At 37.1% G+C, this 19,320-nt stretch overlaps 1 protein-coding gene across 2 annotated transcripts in view; it reads right to left on the reverse strand.

The window, feature by feature from the left end:
- Window positions 1-19,320, reverse strand: part of LOC102288943 (potassium voltage-gated channel subfamily H member 7) — a 42,285-nt gene that overhangs the window by 10,026 nt on the left and 12,939 nt on the right. The window contains exons 4-11 of one of the 2 annotated variants that reach the window (XM_005918211.3): window positions 14,369-14,809; window positions 13,381-13,592; window positions 9,737-10,162; window positions 4,740-5,139; window positions 4,282-4,482; window positions 2,546-2,800; window positions 297-511; window positions 72-159 (exon numbers count right to left, since the gene is read on the reverse strand). In XM_005918211.3, the coding sequence (XP_005918273.2) occupies window positions 72-159; window positions 297-511; window positions 2,546-2,800; window positions 4,282-4,482; window positions 4,740-5,139; window positions 9,737-10,162; window positions 13,381-13,592; window positions 14,369-14,809 (2,238 nt within the window). Of the gene's footprint in view, window positions 1-71; window positions 160-296; window positions 512-2,545; window positions 4,115-4,281; window positions 4,483-4,739; window positions 5,140-9,736; window positions 10,163-13,380; window positions 13,593-14,368; window positions 14,810-19,320 lie in introns of those variants that run through there. The other variant, XM_042219209.1, reaches the window with a different exon arrangement.

Here is a 19,320-nt window from a genome sequence, read left to right on the forward strand (position 1 = left end):
ATAATAACAAAGAAAAAACTTTGCAGCCACAAAGCATGCTTGACAAGGTTCTCCTGTATGTTTCTACTGACCTTTAGACAGATCTGCTGTGAAAGAGATTCTTCTTTTCACATTTTTATTGTCCTCACCATCTGAATCACTTTCTTTGACACTACAGGGCTGCAAAATTAAAACACTTCAATCAGAAAATGTGTCAGTTACCAAGAATAAACAAAAAAACATAATTTAGGCAAATTACAATATGAATACTTGTTATCAAAACACCCATTAAACACATAGGTCCAAAAAGTTCTTACATTATCTGCCTTAGTGGAGTCATCTCTGAGGTTGAAAGTAAGCTCCAGGTTGTTGAAGAAGTGATCTGCAAACTCCGGGTACATGTCTAGCACCTCCAGCAAATCTTCTCGCTGAATGGTGCTCAGGTCACAGTAACTCAGAGCCCGCACATCAGCGTTAGACTTTCCAGGCTTGGCATAGAGATGGATCATTTCTCCAAATATGTCATTTTTACCTGGAGGTGACAAACACACAAACAACAGGTAATCTTGACAGTTTTAGTGGGAAGATGTAAAAATGCTGACTTGAGCTACAGTGAGTTCCAAAAAAAGGCATGACGCAGGCATAAATCTCTGCTGCGATTACAATAGGAATTTATTTATCACTCTGATTTCACTAAGGGGCGCAGACGTGTTTGTTTTTGTGGATAATCAAAATCAGACAGCCTCTAATTTCTGTGTAGATGGTCTCCCAGGGCCTGCACATCAGTTGTCTTTCTAGCTTTGATCCATTATTTATGTTGAGGAGTAACTACTAACACACAGCAGCTTTGATGCGATGGGTAAAGGAGGGCTTGATTGCAATTGACACACTTTACTTGTGCACTTCAAAGGCAATTTTTGCACTGATTTTGGCTATCACATAATTAAGCCAGCTCTTCAGTGAACTTGCAAAAAGTGAAAAAACCCAAAAAATCTACGGTAAGCTTAGCTTTTAGTCTGGAGAATAAAAGAGCTTCCTTTGCAGAAATAAGGGCCCATTTTCCAAAGGACGAGAGGCCTGGTTTAAAGGGCATCATGAAAAATCCCTTTGTTGGTGTGGGGGGTTCACTAAATGCCAACAGTGTAAGCAGGGGTTCAGAAGAAAGAGATATGATATGCTGGCTGCCAGTGTGCCTTTCACAGCATGCACTGGACACCTTTCGGCCACAGAGGAAAGCCTCACACAGACTGGTGTGTCTCTCCCCCGCACACAAACACAGAGCTCTCCCCACAATGATTGATTAGGATAAGAGATTAATTCCTCACCTGTAGAACAATGCTAATAGCCTTGCTGGAGTCATGATCATTACAAGAGAAAAATACTTTAACACCATGGGCTGACCATTGCCATGTTAGAGGTTGGTATAGTTCCCCATGTGAGAATAAACTATGGTGATGGAGCATTATAATTATGCTTGAGTGGCTTTTCCACGATAATCACTAATAACACGTTTTGTGTGATGCAGCAACCTTTGCGAAGCTGAAACCTCATTCTTTCAGGTGCAGCTTTAGTGAGAATTAATCTCATGAATAATGAATAAAATCTAATCCAGGCCCGGTCTGGAGTGCATGAATGAAGTTTACCCATGAAGAAAAAATAAATAGACATTTTTCCAGTAATGGTATTTTAACATTGATGCATCAAGCTCAGTATCAATACATAAAGAATGAAAAATATAGCTTCAAATTTAGAGCTGCTAGTTGTTTTAGCCAAATCTGCTTTTTACTGACATTATTTTAATACTCTCTATTTTGCAGCTTCAACTCATTTCCCAGTGCTGTCAAAAAAGTGGCACCATTTTCACTGCGTTCTTTGAAACTGCCAGACAACCTTCCATGAGGCCACTTAATAGAAATGCCAGAGTGTCAAACCTGTCACACAAACACCCCAGAACACTCACAGAAAATGAAATGTGAAAACCCACATGAAGGCACATTTTATTTTGAATTTTCTGATGCTAAATACGCCAAGGTCCAGAACATCTGTGCACATTGAATTCACATGTGGGTACTAGAATGTTTCTTGTACAGTATGTGCTTCCTCTCTGACTATATAAACAAAAGGTAAATCTTAAAGATCTTTTTACAAAATCAACAATAAGCTCAAAACAGTATGAGACTAAATTAGACCTGCCTAAAGTTTTAGTTAGCTTGGTGCTGACATTTAACACACAGTCAGCTGAGAGATCTAAATACAACAGGGAGGTGACATTGACTATTACAGTTCATCACATTTCCAGGTGGAGGCAGAGGATTTTATGTGTAGCAGAGACTGACATTATATGCATACGTTATAAAACTCCTGATAGACATTGGCAAAATGTCAAACAGCACAAAAAGAGTTTACTCTGGGTATAAAAAAATTCCATACAGGACTTAAATTTAAAAGCTCTTAATCAACTGAGCACCTTCCACCCAACCTACTTATTGTAATTGAGACAAAATATCAAATAAACACTAGATGTTGGTACACATCAGTAAAATGATCAACAAGGGGTTGTATTTACCCAGGATAGCTACCACAATGTCATCTTTCAAGATCTCAATAGAACCACGCGACAGAAAATAGAGAGCAGTGAGCACATCACCACCGTGGACCAGAGTGTCTCCGGGAGGCACATGAGCGGAATTGAAGCGCATGGCCAAGGCCCTCAAGCATCCTTTGGTGGCTCCTTGAAAAGCTTTGCAGTTGTCCAGAAGACTCCTGTTGAGGTGAAGGCAGATATCTGCCTGTAGGCACTCGGGAAACCCTTTTAACACCTAAGATGCGGAGAAAAAACAGTAAATAAAGTGCTCAAAACATTTGTTTGATATCCTTACAGAGATGTGTTTCAGAGATAATTGTGACCACATCATCAGATCAGTTTGTCAAGCTTTGTTCTCTCAGATACAAAAGCACACGAAAAAAAAGCACTTTCAAAAGAACTTTGTATAGAGGTGGCCTCTAAACTTGTGAGTTTTTAAAGAAAACAAAGCAGCCATACACTTGAGGTGGGCTGACAAATACTAGTATTTTGCAAAGGATGGCACTAAAAGGATATTCTCCCCTGTTGATTTTAAGAATTTAATTAATAGCATAAACACAGGCATGCAAGGAAACGTGAAGTACATGCAGGCTTGAATGGATGCTGCCATTACAGAGAAAGGAGAGCATAAGACATATGAAGATATTATGCATATTTTTCAAAAGAAATAGGCTGTCATGACATTGAAATGATTAATCTGAATAAACTACACTATAAGCTGAACCGGTAACAAAGCAGATCAGAATCAAAAGTGTGCTATGCGTTTGCATCTACACCTGTTAATCTAGTGTAGTTATGCACTGAATTCATACTCTGATATATAGAATGTACTGAGTGAGTCCATCAAACACTACGTTTACATAACTTACTAAAGCTGAGATACAACAGAAGCTGTGTTTTTAAAAGAATAATGTAAAGCAAACTTTAGACGTTACAATAGTAGAGATGTGGTAAGTATTCAGAAAATTACCAGGAGCTAATTCATGGGAATGTAATGGTTCACAAAAAATGTAACATTTGCCTTTTTTTTCTTAAATAAAGGATTTATTTAACCGTCATTTTCAAAAATGTACCTGGGAATAGAGGTCTACTGGTAAACTTGTACTATTACAATCTCAAATGTGAAAAAAAATCTTTGTATGTCTCTAAGTTTAACGTCTTCATTTTATTATATTACTTCCTTCCTCATCATCACAGTATCTGTTGGATTTCCTCACACATGTCCAATTAGCCAGTCGGTCACTTTGGTATATACAGCACCAGTTGTCTACCTCCCATTTATCAGAATGTTTTTGTATTATGCTTTTAATCTTCCAAGGCATTCCCTTCTCGCCTGTCCCCAGTTAGATTTATTTGCTACAATGCCTGACCTTCAGTGTCTGACCTTAACTTTGATTAGAGACTATCATGTTGAACTTCAGTCTACCTCCTGTGTCCTGCATCTGGGTCTTCTAACCCACAGACTGTAGACAGCATAATGAGGTTCTTATTTTAAACAGTGATCAGACAGAAACCCATTTTAAAAATTTAAAGAAATTAAATATGTACCTCCTGCTCTTACCAATGAAGAGATGTTAATCCAATTGAAAAGCAGACAAGGGAGAGAAAAAAAGCTCTTTTAGTAGCATGTATTTATATTGTCATCAGTGCAATCACTTGTTTTGTTGGATATCCATATCCATTACAGGGACAGGTGGATGAGTGACTTCAGTTATTTACCGTATTCATATCAATGCCATTAGTGTAGGTCCATGAATGCTGGAAGTACTCTTCCAGCCTTTGCCTCAGAGGGTTGGGAATTTGATGAAAACGGATGAATTCCTTGACCCGTAACATTTGAGCATGATAGCGGGCCGTACCCGAGTAGAGCCTCTGGATGATGGCAGAAACATTTCCAAAAATGCTGGCATACATCAGGGCTGAAATAAAAAAAAAGCAATGAGTGAAGAGAGGGTACTGTTTTTACTACAGTCAGCATATTTACTGCTGTTACCCATGAAGACACTGGTAATTTGATAGAATGTCAACACATTCTGCTTAAAACATATACAATGTATTGTGAAGGACCTGGAAAAAAGATTTTTTGATTTTTGCTCAAAACCCATTCAAGTGATAACAAAAAGAATAAAATAATGGTAAATTGAAATACAACCTGAAAAGCATATAAAATACTCACAGCCAATCAGCATGACACATATGGAAAAGACCTTCTCTGAGTTGGTGTTGGGGGAAACATTTCCAAAGCCCACACTGGTCAGACTGCTGAATGTGAAGTAAAGTGCTGTGACATACTTGTCCTTGATAGAGGGACCAGAGTTAGGATCACTGTAGTTGTATCGCTTTCCAATTGACACGCCCAGATTGTCTAGCCAGCCAATCCTGTGTTCCAAGTAAGGCTTCTCCACATTGCCAATGGCATACCATATACAGGCTAACCAGTGGGCGATAAGGGCAAAGATGCACATGAGCAACATTAGGACTGCAGCTCCGTATTCAGAGTAGCGATCCAGCTTCCTGGCTACACGCACCAATCGCAGAAGCCTTGCTGTCTTCAGCAGGCCAATGAGAGTGGTAGTCTAAAACAAAAATACAATAAGGAAGATTATTAGTAATAGCAACAGTAGTTTGGATGCCAGATCAACGGTTTTAGATATTGCTTCATCATGCTAAAAGATCTGACATGTTATCTACTACTTATCTACTAAACTTGTCTGCATGTGTATTTCCTTTATATTATCAACAAGTCTAAAACTGTGGCCAGTTTCACAGTCACTTCACAAACTAATGAGCTTCCTTGAAAGAAAAAACTGGATAAGACACCCCAGAGCTCTTTGGTCAAAGGCAAATTAAGTGAGAAGTAAGGACACCAGCAGCCCACAGATAAATCTTCATTTGTTCAATCCTGAACACAGAGGCACACTCATTTAATGGGTCCCTGGGAGCTGTGTAGCTGCTATGTGTCAATAAGAAATGTGTTAACAACTGTAACTGCAATTCCTATTAAAAGGACCATTTGTTTACCTGACAATTACAGAAGAAAAAGTCCAACAAGAAACAATGACACTTCGTTCATAATCACTTCTTTATATCGTTTACCATTAGTTATCTAAAGGTAAATGAACAAAATTCCACATCATTCTTCTATAAATATTTCAGAATTTCTCTATCTTTTATCAAAATGTTGACAGTCATTGCAGCACAGGTTTACCATTGGTGTAATTTTGGAGGAAATGGGACCGCCACAGTAGTTTCTAACTGAGGGTTTAAACTTAAAAAGGGGTTTGATATCTCCCCATCACTGATTTATAATATTAACAAAAATGTACTTTAAAATATTTTCTCACAAAGCAGAAGAAAAAGGTAATATCTTGCATTTCTGCAAACTTCAAATACAGCAGCTTCAGTTTCAATCTGGACACAAACACATTGCATGTGAATGTTATAGTAACCACTCATGGCAGTTTTGAGGCATTTTTGGTAGATTAAGAACACTGAATGAGGGTAAGCTACAATATCTAATTATTGTATATATACAATAACTTATTGTACGCGATACGCTATACACTATAGCCATATTGTATGTGGCCATAGCGTAAAATAAATGACATTTATTTTTTTTACATGACAAATACTTTATGAGGAACAATGGCATGCACATTTAAAGTTTCTTAGCCCCAGATGCACGTATTTCCTGTTAGCCAGAGATGGGCAGTAACAAACACATACTTTGTTACTTTACTTAAGTAGAATTGTTATGTATCTATAATACATACATACCTTTTAACAAAAATATATCTACTTTCTACTACTTCTACTACTACTTTAGGCTTAAACCATTTGAGGGGAGTTATTTCTTGCCACAGCATGCCTTCAAACACCAAACTAATTTGAATCTAAATGGAGGGAACAATAACATATAAAACACAACCTTATTGGTGTATCACCCACTTGTGCTTATCATACACAAAGAGTTGAAAGAGCCAAAAAACACATAATTTATGCATCATTAATATCACCACACCTAGGTGTTAAAGTCAGCCAGAAGCATTTTAGGTGCAGATATCTGTAAGTCGAAGTTACTGTTCTTCAGGATCTATTGCTACACAGCAAGCACAAAGCCAATCACTTCTTTCTTTTTGTGTTTTCAATGGCAACTCATTTCAAAAGCCACATTTCTAGCAGTTAAACAAATATATCGTACACGATGTGTTGCTGAAATTATGATTTTCATTTGTTTTTTAAAGGTTGCTTCATATACTAGTTGTTTTAAATCAGGCAACACTGGCTACTTAAAATAGTCCACTTTAAAACAATGCAGTATGTTGGACCAATGCAAAGCAGCTATAGTGGTCATGGTTAACATCAAGTGTAGCAGACAAATTTAAGGTGATGATGCTGATCAGATTCATTCATTGAATTCTGTCTTTACACTAGATTTATGCTGTCTGGGGTGGGAAATCAGTCAGAGATAGAGCATGTAACCCCAGCTTAAATCTTGTCAAATTGAGTTGGCTAAATCCACAAAGAGCAGCAGCACAGGTCAGTTCATCACAGCCTGTTCACAAAATCTACTGAAGCTCACAACAACAATTATTGTGACTTATTTGTGATTCTTTCCCCCACACTGCTCCACTATAAGTGATCTTAGGGTTCCCATACCAGTTGAATTCCACTTTAACCCTTGATTATCCTCATTTTCCTGTGTGGACGCAAACTGCAATGAAGGCAACAACTGAAATAGAACTGAAATAAAGCCTTCATTCATATCATTGTATTGGTATTATTTAATCATAAAATTAATATGACATGAGCTTCAGTTAGCTTTGCGTATAGCAGCTGGTAGAGGAGCAGCTATTTTTTTTAATATAATACCTCTTTACTTTAGAGCCTCCACTTTTTTGCTGTTACTTGATCAACAAAGTTGAATCACTACTTTGTGTACTTCTACGTAATGAATATGTCTACTTTTATCACCTCTGCTGTCAGCTATTTTATGATTGCTATTCTTGGCATGTACCAAAATGGTTTCTTGTGAAGCACTGATGGGGCATTGGCTATGGGTTAACTAAATTTGTGTCTCTGTGGCCTGTATTTGTTGAATTCCCATCATTTTTTCTAACCAACACTAGGACAGAACCATTAATTTGCCTTAAAGTATTGTAGCAATTGGTGATCATTTTCTCATTCCCTTCCATATGTCTACACTCTCTTGTTCAATCTCTCCAGTTAAGTCAAGAATTTCTTGGCTGTGCTTTAATTAAAAGTCTGAATGTCAGTCAGATTTAGACAAGGTGTTTAAAGTCAGAAATAATATCACAGGGCCAGTTTTACACTGATAAATCTGAACAGAGATATATACAGAAAAGCCAACACACAAAAAGGGCAGCAAGAGAAAATCAGAGCATCACAGGTCCAGAAAGAAGGAAAAGAAGGCTCAGGGAGAAATTTGAACCTCATATCCAAGTATGATGTAAGGCTGAATGTAATGTTAATGTAAATATATAGGCAGCTCCACAAAGATTTTTTTTGAAGCTTAAAGCACTTAGATGTTTTAAAATGATAGCCTGTGCTAATGGCTTGTCACACTGACTCAAAATTTATTGTCGAAAACATTGCAAATCTATGCTACAGTTTACTTTTTTATGTTTTATTTACTTACTTAAAACTCACTTTCCACTTACAAAGTCCCATTTCCCCCTAAGTATGTTAGATCGTCATTAAATCTAAATTCCTAAACTGATTTAAAATGTGAGGCTTATGTTTGCGTATAATTGCAGTGTGATGGTAAATGAACATTAGTCTCCTTCTCAACCGCTAACAGCGCCTGTTTTACTGATAGATGTGATTCATCCAAAAAGAAAAAAACAGACAACTGAAACGTAATCAAAGTGAACTGAATGAAATCACAGCATTAACTGTACCTTCACAGGTAGCTGGGTTTTATGGTTACACAGGGCTACACAGCCTCATCACTCTCTCATTCTACTAATCTCTATCAGAAACAACATTTATAGGTTCAAGTCAGGACAAAGCAACCAAATTCACAATGAAACTGCTGGACACTGGACAGTAGTTTATATAATAAACGTTCTCAAAACATTCAGTTTTTCATATTGCCCAGTTTTGCATGATAACTTTCCCAATATGTTCAATACTATGGTAAAACGAAGTTGTTTTTAAAGCAAACAGACACTGAAATCTATTTCACATATTTTTCCTACTCTAATCAAAAGGTTTACTTAAGCGATTGTAGGTTAAAACCGTCTTATTAAGCTGCTAAATTGAATGAGCCTTGTGAAAAACCATCTGCCACTGTCTCGGCTGGTTTTGTTTTCTGAATGAGAATGCTGCTGAGCGGGATTTTTCATGTTCAATCTGACATAAACATCAAGATGGAAAGCTATAAATAGAAGTCATGCAAGCACATGTTCTCACTGTATAACTCTATCTATCTATTTATAGAACAGGAGTCAATTGGTTTTTCATTTTTGGCAAAAGTGGAAGTTAAGTAAACATAGTCACATACTCGTAGTGAGGATGTGCTTTAGTTTCAAATCATGGTCTCGTTTTGTTTGTCACTGTCTGATGAGTGAAACAGATGTCCATGTTCTTTTTGATTTGTTGTCATTTACTGAACTGACTCAGCAGCAGCCGCATTGATGGAAAAGATTATTATGGTTTACTGTATAATCAGGAGCTTTCCGGGTGTAATGGAGTGTCTACAAAGCACGATAAAGCCCTGAAGTGGATCCAGAGCCTTAGGGGACATATCCTACCAACAAACAAGCCAGCAGTCCTGGCAGCCAGCCTACCAATGGACATCTCACATCTGCATGTAAGCTGTGCACACAGCCCTGTTGGCCTGCTCCTCACATAAATGCATCATTGATTGCCATTTGGTAAGCCATTAATCCGTGTAAATGGATTCTAGAATGAGGACCATTCAAAAAAAGGGGAAAAAAAAGAAGAAAGAAAGAATGAAAGGAAAAAAACATGCAATTTAAAGTAATCTCTATGGAGCCAAAATATTCAGGCTTTAAGTAGTGGAACAGGGGCAAGTACAACAGTCCAAGCATCCCTGGGGTGATGTGCAGTAAAGCTCCCTGGGAGAAAAAAAACAACTAGCTGAAAAAAAACTAAATACATGCACAAAATTAACAAAAGATTACATACCTCATCTGATCCTGAGCCAAATATTAGAAGATCAAACGGAATTGCTGCCACCATGTCTATAAGGAACCATCCTTTAAAATAATGGATTGCTATCTTGGCTGGGTGGCTGACCACTTCCTCGTTTTGGTTTACATAAGTTGTCCTGAAGTTTATGAGGATGTCAATGATGAACATGATGTCCACAATTAAATCTACTACATTGAGAGGGTTGCAGGAGTATCCGCATTCTCGTCTCTTCTGCTCCTCTTGGTCATTGAGAAGAAAAGCAGCTGAGTACGGAGTGAGGATCGCCGTGTAGATGACCAGCAGCAGGATCAGCCAGTCCCAGACGGCTTTGAATGGGCTGTAGTGAAGGATCGTGAATTTGTCAATGCGAGGTGTTTGGAGTTTGTACTCTGGCAGCACATCTGCTCCGAGGGACAGGACCTGCAGGAATGGTGAGAGAGGGTCAGAAGAGCAACAAAAATCACTTGATTATATCGCTGTCAATTTTTATTTTGGGTCAACCTCTTAGAATAATTGATAATATTACAAGCTATAGGTTTTAAGCTTATGGTGCTTTTTTGGTATAAAACAATATATTTTAAATCTATAATTTGATTAAACACAGTTTCCCATTTCATATATCAAATCCACGGGTCATTTAATCAGCTCACAGACTTTAAGGAATGAATTGATAACAACTGTGACACCCAATGTGTCCTCTACAGTCAAACCGAGTTAGTCAAAGATAGCCATTATGACAAGTGGATTGCCTCTGACCTGGCACTATAAATAAATGTTACTACCACTTGTTCTCCATTTGCAGAAGGTACATTCAATTACTCTTGGAAAAAGCACTTGATAGACTGAAGAAAAGTAAAGTCTGAATACATTTTAACTGATAGATATGAATTTACTATGCAATGTGGTACCCAAATATTTGTTTTAATTTCCCCAGATGAATGAGCTCTGGTTAGATGGTAAATTATTCAATGTGGTCAGGAAAGCAAAGCCGTTCTCTGTTTCTGGCTTCACAATGTGCGACAGACTAGCAGAAAGGGCTCTCTTATGGCAGAAAATGGTGTACGATTGAGGATGAGGGCAATGGGTCTTTCTATTCTTTTCAGCACATTCCCTTATCTTCAGCACATGAATTATAGATTTCCCCATGCTAGCAGTCAGGAAGCAGATGCAGCGTTCACATCTCTGCAGTGTCTTCAAACTCCAAACTAAAATCAGCAGGGAGGGAGAACATTTAATCACGATGATGGTTCTTTTTCATTTATAGATGAGAAAGCTGTGGTGAAAGAAGTTTAAATATAAAGTTTCTGAGCTTTTCTTTTGCTTGGTTACTGGGCCCCAAAGCATTTTATAGTGTCCTACACAGAGTTCTTAATTTACTGAAATATCCCAAAACAAAACACATTTTGTTATTTATCAGAATAACTGCAACATTATCCCTAAAGTATACTTTGTTTGGTAGTGTGCACCTGCATGCGAACAAAAATGTCTAATCAGCCAATCACACAGCAGGAGCTCAATACATTCAAGCATATAGACAAGGTCAAGATGCCATGCTGCATTCCAAACAAAGCATGAGAATTGGGAAGAAATGGGTTTTAAGTGATTCTGAACGTGGCATGGTTGTTGGAGGCATACACACTATTTCAGAATCTGCTTCTCTACTGGGATTTTCCCACACAGCCATCTCTAGGGTTTACAGAGAATGGCTAGTAAAAGAGAATATATCCAATCCAGCAGTTGATGTGCAAAGGCTGAGATGAAAGGCCAGACTGACAGGCTGACAGAAGGACAGTAAATCAACTAACCATGTGTTTTTACCAAGGTATGTAGAAGAAGCACTTGGTATAAACAACAAAAACCATGGATCCACACTGCCTTGTATCACCATTTCAGGCTGGTGGTAATGGTCGCGTACCAGTTTGGGGGATATGTTCTCTTCAGCCTGCTAGAGTATTGTTGCTGACCCTGTCCATACCTTTATGACTACAGTGTACATATCTTTCAGTGGCTGCTTCTATCCTTAAAATACACCATGCCACAACTCTCAGATCCTTTCAAACTGGTTTATTGAACATGAAAAACACGACTAGACTCAAATGGCTTCCACAGTCACCAGATTGCAATCCAAAAGAGCACCTTTGTGATGCTATCAAGTCAGGATGGACCAAAATCTATTCTGAAGGCAAAATGGGCGGGGTCATACTAGTAAGGTGTTCATAAAAAAGTGGCCAGCAAGTAAACATTTTACGTTTTTCCCCTCACTTAATTTTATGAAACATTGTTTTTTTTTATTAGTTTAAAAATAAAACCGCAATGAATATTGACATGTCTAGCTAGCCCTAGAACCCCTGTTTGTTCAAGTGTTAAGAACATCCACTTGTGACTTGTAAACATAATGAATTAATAGGTTCTATAGGGAGTCAGTGAAATGTTCTTCTTGTTGTTCTGAAACAGAAATAGATGTTTTTTCTCTGATATTGCCACTAAGTTTGCTTCAAGATGAAAGTACTTTCATCACTCGGGACATGTACTGGTATCCTGGGTGGTTTAGGGCTCAGGTGAATATTCAACTTGAATAGTGATATTATAGCAAGAAGGAATGAAAAGAGCTATCAGAATAAATACACTTGTACTCTTGCCCTCGTGCAACTGTGTCCATGGTTCCCAGAGGTGCACTCCAAAGATGCACACATGTACAGATGTAAGACTTGAAACAAAACAGAATTGCAAAACTGGAACTTATCCACCAGAATAACTGTAAACTAAAACAAAACATACATTTTTGTCTTAGACTTAGGGATTGAGACTCCTCTAACTCCCTTCACTTGTATTTTGACAGCAAGTTATTTGTCAAAATAGGCAATACTAATGTTTCATTTTTCAGCTTATTGTACTAGATATTCAATAAAATCATCGAGTCATTCCAAATCAATACATAGAGTAAACCTACAAAATTAGCAGCATGTTTGTTTGCATGAAGAAAGTGTAGCTGGGCTGGAAAATAATTCCTAGACTGAATATCTGTTTCAACTCCTGGCACTACTCCTCTATTAATGTGGATGGGCAGTAGCCATATGTTATCTCTGCAGCATGATAGACTGCCAGCTGTTTGTTAGCGTCTCCAAAAGTAAGGCTTGTATTGTTTTCATCTTTTGAGTCTATCTGTCATCATGGGAAAAATGGGGAAGAGAAAACTACTGCAAAAATGATTTTGACCACTTTGGTATACACTTCTCTGGTTCAATGCCTCTCTATGTAAAAGTCTTGCTATCTCAGTTGAGTTGAGAAAAATTTAGATGATATTTAGTTATTGGCATTGCGGCTGGTGCGATCTGATTGCAACATGATTTCTTCTTTAATATAATGAGCTGTCAGTGAATCATATCTCATCATCTTCATGGAGGCATCCAATTTCAGAACTACATTTGAAATGATTAGTGCACTGGCAAGCTTCCCATCCATCCCTCTCAGTGACGTTCTTTGAAATAGAGAACCAAGGATATGTGTGGAAAGGTGGATGGATGGATGGATTTCTAAGAGTTGGACCCAGGTCAGAGAAATGGTAGCTGAGAGAGTTTTGCAAGTCAAACAATAACAGATGCTTCAATGTAAAAATAAATTGGAATTTTCAGACTCACCTGTGTGACCTTTTCTGTTACATTGTGAGTTCTTTCTTTAACCTTTGGTGCTATGATGGGTTTCTCACTTGTTGGTGGAGAGTGGGTCTTCTTCTCTGTCCCCTCTGAGAAGTTGAGTGCAATCAGGGGGATCTTGTTGATAGTGCTATATTTGTTGATGTTTGAATCAGAGGTAGAGCCAAGAAGGCTGGACTTCACGTGGTTGAAAGGGCCTAGTGTTCAAGAGCAAATGGCAGCCACATTAGTAACCTTGGCAAGGTTAACACAGGATTTGGTGGGGTTTTTTTTGTTGTTGAATAAATATTAAGAAATTACCTGCTTCACCCTGATTAAACAAGAAAATTTTTAATCTCCTGTCCATTTTTAGGTATTATGGCAATATAACCATAATAAGCTGAGCTTTGTATACTGTAAATCTATTTCTAGCCAGAGAGAATAACAGCCTCATTTACTGTACATGCACATCACCATTGACTAATATAATCTTACATCAACTGATAGTGGAGGAACTACTGGGAATTTTTAGTATTTTTTCACCCAAGAAAAAATGTGCTACAACACATCTAACGTGCTTTTAGAGCTGCGGTTGGCTGTGAATTAAAGCCTACTAGGAATCGGGGGGAAACTGATTTATTCATACACAAGCCTTTAAATTACATATGCCTAAAAAGCAATGTTTTCACCTTCTGTTTTTCTCATAGCTATACACGGATTGAGACAAATTATTTAAAAGCAATGCTATTATCTACGATTTTACAGATGTTAAGATTACATTGTGACAAAATGACGACATCTGTCTCAATCATTAGTTTACAATCATTTCAGTGCAGTAAGCCCATATAACCTATTGATATATTGGTCAGACTTTACTTATCATAGTAGAGTTAAAACATGAGCAGCCAATCGTAAGGTGTTGGCTGGGCCAATATATTAATACGACATAACACAGACAGAAGCTACAAGTTATAGAGCGTAGTGTAGCACATACCTTCATTTGTATGGCGATCCCTGAATAAGTTTTTTGAATTGGAACTATAGCCTTCAATTTCATGAACGGATGAGGCCCTTCTCATGCTGCTGATGCTGCCTCTGGGGAAGGTATTTGACAGGGAGGTAGAGGACTGGTGTGGCTCCGAATGGTAGAGTTTCTCCCAGGGGAGTTTAGGGGATGAATGGTCAAGTGGTTCAGGACCGATGCTAGCCTGGGAGGAGTGGTGGCTTGAGCCTATGAGGGCATGTGTGTCATTGGCCTCAATGGGACTGCAAATGCTCTTGGTGGGTGATGGGAAACTCTCCAGGGCCACTGAGTCCTCATCCTCTTTGGGCAAGTCCACCATCACAGCATCTGGGTCCTCTTGCGGAAGAGATTGCTTGTTGGTATTCATCAGGCTCAAAGCAGCCTGGCGGAAACGGAAGAATCTACTCCTCCCTAAAAATAGAAAGGACATTAAGAGAAGACCTCAATGTACAGCACAGTAATATGTATATCTATAAATATATTTAATAGCCCCAGGAGCATGTCTGATATTGTTTTCCATTGTGAGTTTTCTATTGTGTATGTGTCATCATTGACTGATTGCTGTAGTGCTGGTGAATTTTTTTGTGTTCCTTATGTGTTCTAGTCCTTAATGTGTAATAAACCTTTATTTTGGTTGGTTGATTTATATATGAACCTTCCAGAATATAATAAACAGGTTTCTTTTTGTTGCAAATATCTGTCTTTGTGTCCTGCACTCATCTCCTAAGTCCCCAGTACTGCAGCAGTCTGTTGTTGTTATTTGGTGCATCCTGCATATCTTTGAAGGATTACAGTCGAATACATTGTTATCCATTGTGCCTAAGGACAATGGTATTTTACTCTAATGGTTTCAGTTGAATTAGATATAGTGAAACAAAGTAACATTATCCATAGTTTATTCTGTTTTGTTGTATTGTTAATATTCACATAACATGCATTCTATGAAAACTGTCTCCTTGAATGGTTTTTGATATCTTGGTATCTTTCCACTCTAGTCTCTACATACAAATGACAAATTATCTTTTTAACTTTTATAAATGTCTGTAAAAACAAACAAAGAAGACAAAAAAAAAAACAAAGAAGTAAATTTACTATTCTCTGAATTAGATTTTAACTTGAGTCTTTCCTTTGGTGCATAAATGCTAGTATGAAAGAAAGCAGAATGAATGAATAAAAAACTTAATTCAAGGTTTAAAAAGAGAAACAGAAAAATAACAATTCTTTGTTTAATCACAGAGTGAATCTCATTACAACAAAATTCAGTAACAGTGACATTAGGGGGCTGTTTCATAAGCACAAAAATCAAGGACAGCTACACACATCAGTCTTAAGGACATGCCTGTACTCATTCAGTAGGCTTCATCAGTTCTATTGATTTAGGCAGTTTCCAAACCTTTTAAACTGAGTGTACTGACTTTACTCACTTTGATGTCACATGACATTAAGTAAGGTCACAGTATTAATAAAGTTATCATAGGGGTCTAGTATGGTGTGCTGTTAAGGAGTGTTATATAGGCTGAAATGTTTACCACAATGATGCTGCAAATTACCGACAACATATGATGCACTTCACCTTCCTCAGTTTTTATTTTTATGGATGCTCCATGTCGCCAGTCTCGAATTGGACTGCAGATCATTGTTGTTGTGCTAATGTTTGCTTTGGTTATTAGGTTGGAAAGATCCTACTCACTTCCTTTGACACGCTATCCTTTTATAGACTACCTGTGATGTTACATTAAATTTCTACTCCTCTGGCCCGTGTGCTGTGCTGGATATATTTTTTACTATCATGCTGCTATATTGACAAAAGCTTTTTAAAGCTTTTATGAAAAATGATTAAAGGACTGGGTCTATAAAAAAAATGTCTTATCACTTATCAGCCAGGCACTATCCACTGCCTTTAAGTAGAAATAATGAAAAACTGGTATGCAAAATCAATCAAAGACATACCCATATGGCATATTTACATGCCTTATTGTTGCATAAAAAGATGATTTTGTAGGCTGGACTTTTTTACATGTCTTGAAATGCTGTATAGTTATTTATCTGACATTAAACTTTTCATTTAGTCCCTAAATACAGTAAGCTTGACTTCATAAACAATCATTAATATAATATTAGTACTGTAAGGATCACAATTTATAGATATCAAAAAGGATATCTACAAATTGTGTAAGTCTAGCATATCATATCATATCATATCATATCATATCATATCAAGTGTATTCAGTATTCATTAATTAGTTGTTGTGAAATCAAAATGATACAATTCTTTTATAGGTTTTTATTAGTGCATAAATGCTGACATCATAATAAGATAAGGCACTTTAGGGGCTTAATGTGTACCTGTGTGCAAAGTTAGATTGCTTACCTTCTGAATATGTAGGAGGAATTTTAAGTCAGACAGTGTATTATATTATTGTGTATCATAGTAAGAGGATTTAAAAAAATTTTTTTTTAAGCATATTTATGACACTATGATAGTGTGGCTTACAAGGACATGCCTATGTGTATAGTTGAGCTGTATTCATTTGGCAGCATGCACAACATTTCAAGAGATGTTTTTTAGTTGGTTCTCTTCTTTAAATTTGCACCTTCTCTCATTTGCTGCGTTCCTCTCACTGAATCTGTCATACCTGCTCCAGCTAACCACGTCAAGGTTTGATGGCCATAAAAAAGAACAAATTTTTTTTCAGAAAATTACAGCTACAAAATTTAAAACTGTTTTTAAAGGAAAAAAAATGTAACCTACTAAAGCAATTGGTTTTAATTTGAAGCAATTGAAAATATAGCCTATAAGATTTGAAAGGTAATTACCAAAATGATGATTTATTAAGACACCTTAAATCTATCTATGTGGATTAAAGGTCTTGTACAATTAGAATTACCTTGCCTTGCCTTTCTAGTATTATGGCTTGGATGCAAGTGTAAACGTGCAAAAGGCAACATCAAAGACTAATGTCCTCAAATAAAAGTCCGGTGTCCTTTAGACATACAGTATGAGATTGACATTTGGATTAAAGCAACATTGGCAATCATATTAGCAAAGTACTGGACTGTTGTTGGTTGAAAAAAATCTGGCTGAGCCTGGATTTATGTTTGATTTTCCAGGACTCTACGCTATGTTCGAGAGCTGTGGACAATATTCCAGAGAATAACACTGCAGTTACAAGAGGCCAACATCAGACTCATTCCCAGAGTGCAGATATGAGCAAGCATGAACATTTAGAATTGAGTTAAAAGTTCATAGATTCAGAGTTTCAGAAAAAAGCTCATAAAGTCTCTATTATCAGAAGTCGTAAAAATTACTGTATTCATAGAGTACTATAATAACCGATTTTTTGTTAAGTCGCTGACTGAAAACACAATTTCCATTTTATGCAGCAAGAGTCTGGTTTGCATAACACAGTATAAGTGTACCATATCTGGCTTTAGGCCTTAACAGTTGAATTTAGTGGAGGATACCTTTTAGATAGCAGCTTGAGGCGAGAGGGATTACTCTCTGCCAAGCTCCGTACAGTACTAGTTGACACCTGCTGGCCTATAACCAGCTGTCAGCACCAGATGATAATTAACACCCCTGTATAACGAAAATCACCTTTCAGAGACTGTTATATTAAATCACAGGAATAGGCATGGTGAAAATTTTCTCCAAGGCTCTTTCTATTTTGAAATCAGTGACGTTATTTCTCAGCCAATGGTACGTGTCTGCCACTGCGCTTTAAATGCCCGATAACCTAAAACTAATTTCATCAGTAAGCATTTCTTTTTTTCTACCTTCTATACTTATGACGTGAATCTTATTAAATACATATTCATTTAGAGAAATAATACTTTTAGCAATATCTGAACATAATACATTCCAATAGCCAGCAGATTCAGTTCAAAATGACTAGCATCAGTTTTTAAAACTCATTTCAACCAAGCAACTAGAATAAAATTACACTTTAATGCACTGCCATTACTTAAGAGCTGCTCAAAGAAAAAAATAAATAATACTACTATCATATATAAAGTGAAAGTGTGCATGAAGTCAAGAGTCATTGTCTCTGACTCTCCTAATCTTATGTCACATCATATGTTTATCTGTCTAATTTACCCACGGGTTTCCTCTGCTGAAGCACAGTCACAAGCAATCAAGTCTGACTAACAATGCTGGCAACAAACAAAAGAGACATACACACGTGCACATGCACACTTAAATACACACAGCACAGCACAAGATGAATGTCAGTGCTCTGGAGGAATACATCCTGAGCGAATAGCCTAACTCAGGTCAAGAGAAAAGACGCTGAGTGCTTCCAAACAGAGAAGAGCAGGAAGGTTTCACTGACATTAACACCTCTAGAAATACACCAAAAAAAAGAGAGGTGTGCTATATGCTGCTCTCCCCCAGGGTGTAAAATGGATATATTTAAACATTTTTAACAAGATTACGTTATGTAAGTCGACCATTTCCTCCTTGCATGCAGATGGTATATTTAATTGCTGTTGGTGTAAACTATATTACACTGGCAAACTAAATAATGCACCATTTTTAGAACAATAAAAGCCAGCAATATGTTTAGAAGTTACACAGTGCATGAAAAGGAACACAGTACTAAATTAGAGCCTACCAAATGTGGAGGGATATTTTAGTTTTAGCCATCTGCTCTGGTATTGACATACTTTAAAGAAGCGAGGAAGGTTTTGTTTTGTGAATGGTGTTATTACATGATAAATGCAATGCATAAATGAATAGTGATGCATATTTATGAAAAAAAATCAAGTCTTCTTTTGTTAACTGAGTTTGGGTTCTGATTTTTTTAAAAGATGTTCGATTGGTTGAAGCTTGTTTTGTTTGCTTGTTGAATTTCTTGATTCTTCTTTTAGTTCACTTATAAATCTTGTCAATTATGAGTTTAATTTCTTCATTCTCCACC

Source organism: Haplochromis burtoni, unplaced genomic scaffold, assembly GCF_018398535.1.
Source record: "Haplochromis burtoni strain Fernald_Lab_line unplaced genomic scaffold, NCSU_Asbu1 Contig_29, whole genome shotgun sequence".
NCBI lineage: Eukaryota > Metazoa > Chordata > Actinopteri > Cichliformes > Cichlidae > Haplochromis > Haplochromis burtoni.